This window comes from Chanos chanos, chromosome 6, assembly GCF_902362185.1.
Source record: "Chanos chanos chromosome 6, fChaCha1.1, whole genome shotgun sequence".
Taxonomy (NCBI): domain Eukaryota; kingdom Metazoa; phylum Chordata; class Actinopteri; order Gonorynchiformes; family Chanidae; genus Chanos; species Chanos chanos.
This window is the reverse complement of record NC_044500.1, coordinates 14181277-14191177: the sequence shown is the minus strand read 5'-3', so window position 1 is coordinate 14191177 and position 9901 is coordinate 14181277. Positions and strand designations below refer to the sequence as shown.

At 40.1% G+C, this 9901-nt stretch overlaps 1 protein-coding gene across 1 annotated transcript; it reads right to left on the bottom strand.

Moving 5' to 3' along the window:
* Positions 1-1597: 1597 nt before the first annotated feature.
* On the bottom strand, positions 1598-7286 carry galnt17 (polypeptide N-acetylgalactosaminyltransferase 17). Its single transcript, XM_030777299.1, has 11 exons — positions 7013-7286; positions 6520-6703; positions 5551-5717; positions 4597-4771; positions 4086-4283; positions 3673-3790; positions 3307-3492; positions 3033-3170; positions 2617-2712; positions 1867-2028; positions 1598-1744 (listed from the first exon to the last, which is right to left on the bottom strand). Exons 1-11 carry the CDS (start codon positions 7254-7256, stop codon positions 1598-1600), a joined length of 1815 nt encoding a protein of 604 aa, XP_030633159.1. The 5' UTR covers positions 7257-7286.
* Between the last annotated feature and the right edge of the window lie 2615 nt (positions 7287-9901).

Genomic DNA, 9901 nt, shown 5'->3' with positions numbered 1-9901 from the left:
ACAAGCTCCTTTTCCAAACAGTCTCTTGGCAAGGAGGTTGCATCCACTGAAAACTTTAAGATGACAGTGATTGTTGCTTGCCTGATTTATAGAGATTAAACAACCATTTGTCTCTTTATTCTTTGGCAATCAACAATAAATGGACTTTACACATATTTCTTCATTGTTATAGCTCATAGAAACAGAAACAATGTCGTTCTGAATGATTTACCTAATTAAGTAAATAAATGATAGACTGTTTAAGTGTGGTTGATTTAGATTTAATCTCTCTCTCTCTCTCTCTCTCTCTTTTCATTTTTAGTATATCTGGGCTTTTTCTTTACAGTACATGTTTGAGACAGAAAGAGAGAGAGAGAGAGAGAGAGAGAGAGAGAGAGAAATATTTGTTAAAATAACGTCTTAAAGGGAGTTGTATTAAAGGAGTTGTGGAGTTGAATTAAACAAAATCATTTCCCATACTTTTAACATACAATATAGCTCATTATCTGTGTAATTAATTCTCATTAAGGGGACAGTAATTTTACAGCTGGCGATTACTCATCAAATATCTTAAGCACATAAACAGTTACAATAATCTTGTTACATGTACATACCAATTGATGACTACAAATTAGACAAATCTTGACTTGTGGCTGCAGAACCATTTTGTTATGGATTAAAAGAAGAGATACATTAAAAATGAAGTTGGACCAAACTGCAGATAGTTTACCATGAGTCAGACATCATTACAACAAGACAGTGCGGCATTTCATCATTTTATTTAAATCTGTTAGGGCCCTGCCTTTAAAATGGAAGACAATATTCCAATGTATTAATCATCTGAATAATTTAAATGTCACCTTCAATAAACCGCAGTGCAACAATACCAACCAGGATTCTGTAATAATGTCCATTGTATCTAATGAGTTTTCTATCACTCTCTTTTTCATCCATTTAATGAGAACGCTTAAACAGTGTTTCAGTAAGCAGCCTGAACAGTAATGATATGTCCCACCAACAGAATGGTCAAGATAAACCATATGACTACCACATAACCAGTTCAAAAGAGGAGCTAGTTCAGTACGTGTAATGTTATATTTCCCATATGCATATGTATAGTTCATGCTACTGCAACTGCTATAGAATGTTTTACAAAAGATGCCATAAACAAATTATTTTCCATATTTGCAGACAAATAAAAAAAAATCAATGAAATTGATCCATATTCAAACAAATATTTTAAACAAAATTGGGATTTTTTTTTTTCTCCAAGCATTACAACTACTTTTCAAATCCTAGAAAAGAAATGGTTGATCTGCCACTTGTGTGCTTTATGATTAATGTTAAATGAAAAATGGCAGCCGATAACTGGTAGTGCAGTTCATTAGAAGCCATGTTGTTTGGGTTACCATTGTTCAGTGTTACTGCATCCACACTGAGGAGAAATGTGAGCTGAGCAGTTTTTGAGAGTTGGTCATATCTCTGTTGACATTCCTTCCCACAAAACACTGTTTCTCCTGCTTCCTCAGAAGCACAGCATGTGAACTAACAGAATGATCTACGTTTTTTTCAAGTAATTCAAGTCCAGAGTTTATTACAGACACAGAGGAACCTGACCTCACTGTCCTTTCTGCTGCCTCATTGTGTTCCTGATATTCCATTTCTGTCCGGTGCAGGACCTTAAAACCAGCTCGTAGCCAAAATAGACATTTGCCTTAACGACTTCCAGACAGCGTCCAGTGGCTCGGTTTATGATTGCTTTATTCTACAGTTGGGGGGGGGGGGGGGTGGAGAAAAAAGCATATTTTCATTCATTCGTTATACTGGCTGAAGACAACAGACATGTTTTCTGTGTTATTGTGGTTACTGAGTGATGATGACATATACCTGAGCAAAGTGCCATGTTTTCTGCTTCAGGTTTGAGACCTTTTCACAGTTGAGGAGCTGTGGATAGTGGCTGACACGATCATCCACCATACAGCGTGTGTCCTCCCCCGTGCTACCCAGAGGTCCCAAGAACAGATAACCTTCCTTAGTGTATCGCCCCAGCTACAAAACACACACACACACACACCAAAGCATAAGTTACACATGCATCCACTAGTACGAGCTGCTGAGGTGCTGAGGATTACTGTATGTACCTAGAAGCACTTAAATATTGTTGTCACAAGATATCACTAAGCTCTACTTGTTTTGATTAAAGCTGCATGTATTATTCAACTGTTTGCTCTTTTGTACTGCGACACAAGTTGCAGGTTGCGACAGCCCCACAATTGTTTGGCAAATGAGCAAAGGGAATGATTTAGTCCACTAGCTACCAGCTCCATTTACTAATTATAAAAATGCTATATGCTTTGAATATAACAAACCATGGAATCTCTAAATATTGCTATTGCAGTCATAACACACTTTTTACACCCGCTAGGGATTTCATTTTCTAGATCACTCATTGACTCCATTTTTCTTTAAATCAAATCAAATATTCTAAGGAAAGCATTCACCCGAGATATGTCCATGCTTTCTTGATCTTTCAGTCATTACCAGATTGTCTTACTTTGTGCTTTGTAAGCATACAGTGACCTAGTGTCTCCCCATGAAAGTAACTCATCTCTTGTGTATTAAGTGTTGTAATGCTACCTGTGGTGCCCAGCCGTGGCAGGGGTGCAGGGTTGCTGTGTGGTTCTCCTTTATGCCCTGGTCCACACACAAATGAGTCACATTGGTATTGCGAATCTGCAACACAAAATTCATTAAATAAGAGCCCTGTTTCAGAAACAGCACATTTGACCTATTTCCTGTTAGCCTCTCTCTAGTTTGAAGGACACTCTCACATTTTCATCTCTTTTTTTTACTTTAATAGCCTGAGTTTCAAGTGTTCCGCAAAAAAAAAAAAAAAAAAAAAGATAAAATGTTTTTATAAAACCATCTGCTTGAATATTTGTGTAACAGAAAGGCATGACTTTGTTCTTTCTCCATAAATGTCTCTCTTTTGTAGCTCCTCCTAATTAAAACCACTTCTTTTTTTTTTTTCCCCGGTTTGATGTTGGACTCACCTCTCCATAAAAGAGAGTACTGTTGTACCTTCTCATCTCTGGATAGATGTTGTCTAGGTACCATTCAAAGTTTTTACACTGCAGGCTCTTCCTCAGAGCGACCCTCTCCGAGATGTCACCATAGTCAATGCCATGGTTCTGATTAAACCAATGAGAAGCCACAAAACATTTACATATTCATGAGATGCAATCAGAGATTGAATCGATACTGTGAAGAGGAATATTGAATCTCATGCGGCAGAGCAGGTTATCAATACTTATCCATAGCGCTCACCTCCATTGGGATATTCCAAGCCAGGTAGACGTTTGATTTGTATTCATCCATCCAGACTTCAGCCACACGAAGCGCATTGCGTCTGGTGTGGAAAGCGATGTTGCTGTGATAAGGTTTCTTTGCTCTGGCCATGTGAGCAACCCTGGAACATGGCAGGACCTCCATACTGCCTCCACAAAGCCAAACCTAATGTATGAACACGCAGACACACACACACACACACACACAGGCACACGCACACACAGCCATCACCTACATGATTCATATCACTTTCGCATGTTCTTTTCATGTAAGATTTGGCTCTCGGAGCTGCCATCTCTGGCCAATGCTCTACTTAAAACATGAGGAAGTGGGTGGCACACTAACCCTGATTCCTAGTTCTATATTCTCTCCACCGTACACATCCATTCCTGAGTCCAGCAAACCCAACTCTCCAAAGTAATCACGGTTTGCAACAAAAGAGCAACCAATCATCGCAGGAGTCCTGAGAGACAGGCAGAAAACATTTTTTACTCTATTTTTTCATCATATTTTTCCCCCCCGTTACATTTAATAATTCAAGTGCATTTTAGTCCTACATAATAAAAGCTTGTCGGTATTAAATACATATTTTAAGGCACAGAATCTTACCATCTTCACCCATTACAAAGAGCAATTGTACGCATTTCCATTTCTGTTCCAGTTCATATGATATCAATTCGTACACTAGTGCCTTCTATTTATATACATACGTATACTGCCGTGGTGTAATAAAAAAAGACAGTTCTCTGGAGGCAGACCTTATGGGTGCTGATGTATCCCCTTCGTCCCACCACTGTTTGGGTGGACTGATGTACATGCACCATAGCTCCCAATTGTAGCCATGTCCCGAGTTCTCATAACGCTCCAGCTCAAAGGTATCATCCTTAATGTTGTCAATGGAGGGCAAGATGATTCTCTTGGGGTTCTCCTTAATTCTGGACAGAACTGGTTCAGCCCTGGCAGAGGAATAAAGAATATGGTCACAAGAGCCACTGCTGGGTTCCCCCCCCCCCCCCCCCCCCCCCCCGCACCGGCTGCTGCTACCAGCTTTTCCCATGGGTGATTATGGCACATCCCTCAACTGGCTGGGCAAAAATGTGTTGCCTAGTTTGTGCCTCCTGATGAACCAATTACAGAGACTTGTAAAGATTCCGTATGATCATTTTTTCTGTGTGTGCGTGGGCCAATAGTCATGGCTACAAAACTATCAGAAATGCATTCTACAACTTCACAAATAAACGTCCGTAAGACAGATGCCAGGACTTTTACCAAACAGGGGTGAATTCCACATGGGCATCAAAGAACCCCGTCACCTCCCCGGTCGCCACTTTCCAGCCCTCGATGCGAGCGCGAATGAGACCTTCTCTCTTCTGATTGCGTACAATTTTGACGAGGCCAGGGTAGCGCTTGTTGACGTATTCCTCAAGTGGCCCCTTCAGTTGTTCTGTCATACACGCCAAACACACACATATGAACACGCGTGCACACACACACACACACACACACACACACACACACACACACACACACACAAACAGACAGACAGGACCTTTTTTTTTTTTAACAAGGGCTCTCTGGCAGTGTTTCAACTATACCAAAGGGAATAGCTTTCCTCCTCTGCAGCTTTCTATGCCTTTGATAAGTGCTAAAGGGATCAGGACTTCCTCCCAACGTGGCAACACTTCGAAAAGGCTTTCTTCGAAGTAGCCTCTCCCTCCCTGTTTAAACTGAACACCTATATAGAAACAGGACAGGCTTTCTAGGTATGGATATCTGGTGTTATGAGGACAGAAAGGGATGTAGTATTTGTTCGTCTGACTTTCCATCTCCACAAATTCAATCTCTTTCCCTCATGATGATGGATAGTTGGCTTCCTGCCGCAGCAATTGCTGAGAGTGTGAGGGAAGCTTAGTTGTCTGAAAGGCTACAGTAAGATGTGACATAAATTAGACATAGAAACTCCATTCACAATGTGACATACCATTCACAATGTGGCATACCATGCATATAAAATATCATCGTTGGATATCAGCATTCATATTCATATCAAAAACAGAAACATCCCATCCAATAATAATAGTAATAATACATTGACAATGAAATATCATGTGTTCCTGTGTTGTTTGCCTTATAACAATGCCAGTGATCTCTCATTCATTTCCAGAATAAATTTTGTTTAAAATTACTCCATATCACTTGCAAAGTCTGTGAATTTCCTCTCACCATCATCACTGTTGTCATCTACGAGAATGATCTCCTTAAGTAGGTGGGACGGCGTGTGATTGACAGCCGAATGGACGGAACGCAGGATCACAGACAGTGCCTCATTCACAAAGATGAAGATAAGAGAGATCTGAGGCAGGTCTCTGAGGTAGACCGCCTTCTTGCACCTATCGCAACAAAACACAAAAACATCATTGTAACTCTCTCATTAAAAATGACACAAAACATCTTTTTTACCTTTTGCCTTATAAGGAGATAAGAGATCAAAGACATACTTTTGTACCAAAAAATCAAGCTTTTGTAGCACCAGACAAGATTGGGGGGGGGGGGGGGGGGGGGGGGGGGGGGGCTGACACAAAGCCTCTTGGTAAATGTTATTTTACCAAAATAACATTATAATATACAACATATAACAAATTATAAAATATAATAAATTATATTAAATTTGTGGAGCTGAAATGCTAGTGACAAGGTACCAGCCCCTCAAAAAACACCATAAAGATATCAGAACTTTATATAAAATGTCTCTTTATATTTTCCAAAAAAAAAAACCTCCTTTATCTTAGAAGGATATTTTTCTTCTGTGACCAATTTTTGTGCTCTCACAGCAATTGCTGAACAGGACTGACTATAAAGGGAAAAAAAAAAAACCTTTACCTTCTCTACTGCTCATGCACTCAGTCTGCAGCCCCTGTAACTAGGCCAGTATTATTGGAGTACAACATGAGCAAAACTCGAGTGGTTGAACATGTATCACAGAGAGCCCCACAACCTCGCCCTCCAGTTATGATTAATGGATGAATTAAAGCTAAGAGAAAGATACAGCACCCACAGATTATGTTAGGTACCGATGCAATGAGGCGAACCGACCATTGTTGCCACATTTTACACCAGAGTTACAGAGTTTCAGACACTCTTGATTTATATTGTCATTTGTACACACATTTGCTTGAGTGAACACACACTCACTTGTTAGGGCGATAGTCAGGAATAGACCTGTCCAGAGAGATTTTGTCACTGAGAAAAGCATTGTAGCCATATTTTTCCCTAAGGTATTTCGCTTCTTTTTCCTCTGCAGGACTCAACGTTGCGGGTAATCCTCCTTGTCCTCGACCCCCAAAGCCCTCAATAAGCCCAAGGGACTTAGACAAACCTGTTGAACACAAAAGAGTGAAACCTTGAACATGTGTCTGGACTTAAAGAAATTAAAAATCATGATCGTCATCATCATCATCATCACTGTCATTGTCACCGATCCTTATCACCAAAAAAAGAACAAAACACCACACATTTTACTGTGACAGCTCTTGAAGATAAATGATACAACATGTCTGATATACAATCAAACAAAACAGATAAAGCACCTCTCTCCATCTGAACAGCAGCTGTTAGTAGTGACTCATTTAGTGAATGACACAAATAACTACAATGGAAAGTCAGTATTCTCAGAGGTGTGTCATACCATTTAGTTGTCTGTAGACCACATCTTCTAATGACCCCAGTCTTCTAAGCAGGGTCTCATGTGAGATGCTGGTCTCCTGAGCTGAGATGTTGAAGTGTGTTTGTCTCCTCCAATCAGAAGATGGGTCTTGACCTGCGGATTTCGTCATCCGTATGTTGCACTTGCCCCAAAAGGTAATGAACCCCGCAACGGCAAACACGTTCAGCAGTAATAATATTTTCCATCTTCTCACCACGAAAGCCATCAAAGATTTTGGTGTCCTGAATCCAATGAACCGGATCTTGGAGAAATGTTGGAAGAGAGAGTAAATTATTTTTCAATTTGCAAGACGCCCAGAATGAAGATCTTTAATTCAAGTGTGACCTAGATCTCAGTCTGTGACAAAAGAAATACTCAGTGAATCAGTTTTCATTTCTCATTTGTTTCCTAATGTTACTGGTCCCTCGAAGAGAATGTCTCTATCAACATTTTGAAGTCGTATCTGGAGATGTCCGTAGCTGTCACCTCATACACCCTGAAACTTCATCACTGTTATAATCATGATCAAGGGAGGTCTTTCACATCTAACAGCATTCATAAAATTTCTCTGGTAACTTTAAATTGACAAATGAAAACCTAATATGTTTACCTAAAATGCTACATTTTGTTCTTCGTCACTAATTTCTTTGTTAGTAATTTCCAAGTGCGCTTATCAGATTATCATCATGTCTTTGTTGGATGCTGAAAATGCCCCCTCCCCCATCGATTTCTTGTTAAAGTTTCGAACTCTTAATACGCACAGGTAAGCTTGGTGATACCGCGATAATGGTCGTAAAAATGAAACTGGGTGGCTTGGGTGTTTAGAAAAGGTGACATGAACACTGAAAAACAAAAGATACCTGTAACTGAGAGGATATGAATGGATATGGATATGAACCAACAGTTTACCCATATACCGTAAATGACTGTTTCGCTATAAGCTTCATTCAGGCGACGTCAATCATCGCATTCGCCTTTCGTTATACTGACCAACTGAGTATGACTGAACCCGAGAAAGCAAAATTTGGTAATGGGGCTGAATGGGGATCCAGAGCCGCAGGTTGCCGACTATTATAATAGCATCTGGCTCCGTGATGCTGTCACTGCAGCCGACCGGTAGTTAAAATCTTGACGGGTTTATCAACTGACTGAAATAGCTAGGAACCACTTACCATTTCGTATTGATGAGATGCATTCTGTGCGTGTAAATATCTCAGTCTGTCCGTGCAGTTTCATCCGTTTCAAACCAGTTTTCATAAATTGCCTTTTAAATCATTTGCTGAAAATGAAGAGTTGCTGAGCGAGAAGTGACTTTCATGTCGACAGATGTCAGCCCGCATTCATCCATTGATTACCAACATATTCAAACGTTCAATGTCTGGAGTCTGCTCTCGTAACACAGGCACAGAATTCCTTAATGACGCGACTCGGCACTGGCATAGCCTAACTGTACTGCTGTCCTCTGCTGCAGTTTTTCGGAATCGTTGCAAAACAGGGTGAAGTCACAACATTAGTGCTTGAGCATATTCTCAAACAGGTCGTAAACTAAGAAATCATTAATGGAATAGTAATGCGTTCTATGTTGCATTCAATGAACTGACGTTCAGATAGCAGATCTGAAAAACGCGAGGATGCGCAGAATAGCATAACTTCAAACGCGCTGTGAGAACGTCATTTTCTCCTTTTTCAGAATATGTCACGGAATCCCCGTTTTCGTCTTTCTCGCAATTTTTGATGTTGTCTTCTTTAAAACTGCCTTGTTATCTCCCTTTCTGTCCTCATAAATGCTTGACAGTACTCAGGCGGAAGAGCAATGTAAAACGCGGAATGGATAACCTAGAGGAGCTGCGCCTCAAGTTTCCAGAATACCTACTTGAACGAGCGTCCACAGGACAGTCTAGTTCATATGACAATACACGGAGAAAGAGTTTTATTTCTACGGCAGTGACAATATCTTTCCAAAACACAGAAATGGAAATTATCCCGGGTCTAACATGTTGCTCCACATAAAAAAAACAGACTATCTAACTCATTTTCCCCAGTCGTGCGCCAGAAGCTGTTGTGTTGAAAATTTAAGAAAAGAAAATGCTATTTTGAAATATACAACAATCTTAGAGAATTTCGATTGTGCTGTTGCAATAAAGAGAACCTGTAACAAGAAACTTAGTTTTGCGAAGGTGATGGTGATGAAGATTAACTGGAAGAACAGGAAGGGGCGAATCCAATGGCACCATGAACCGTATTGGGAATGAACCTTAAGGAATGAACACAGTGGAGGTTAGCTAGTCAAGGACGTTACACCCGGCACTCTCTCGCCTCGGAGGATGTGTTACCGGTTCTCGCTTTTGGCCCACTCGCTAAGGCGTCAGACTGCCCTTCAGAGGCGATTTCAGTCTGGCTTGAGGACAGGCTGCTACTAACGGTTATGTGATTTAAACATTTCTCAACAAATGCCTCTTGATTTTGATAAACTGATGAACTATACGGATGCAAGAACGCTATAGCTCATTGTCCTTGGCATTAGTGGCAACATAAGAAAAATGGGTTTAAAGGGGAATTTCACCCTTGATGACACAAGGGTTCATTTTATCAGTTGCCCCCTTGTAATTAAATCATCATTTTATGATATATTTGGCACGTAAAAACATCAAGGCAAATGTTATAATTAGCCTATGACATATAATGACTTTTTAACCTCTACTTTTCATTGCCCAGATCTTGTGAGGTAATATTGTTGTCACTGAAGTCAGATTTAAGTAAATTATCACAGTGTTCATCAGTTACAGTATATAAATTTTACACCAACATTTTGGAATGGGGGTGGGGTATGTTGGTTCTGAACCTAATGCGAATTTATCATAAATATCACAA

Excerpts from the sequence above, each read along its gene's own strand:
- galnt17 (XM_030777299.1), bottom strand. The coding sequence starts at position 7,256 with ATGGCTTTCGTGGTGAGAAGATGGAAAATATTATTACTGCTGAACGTG. Across the intron at positions 6,704-7,012 it reads GGTCTACAGACAACTAAATG|GTTTGTCTAAGTCCCTTGGG; the intron begins GTATGACACACC and ends TGTGTTCAACAG. Across the intron at positions 1,745-1,866 it reads AAACATGGCACTTTGCTCAG|AATAAAGCAATCATAAACCG; the intron begins GTATATGTCATC and ends CCCCAACTGTAG.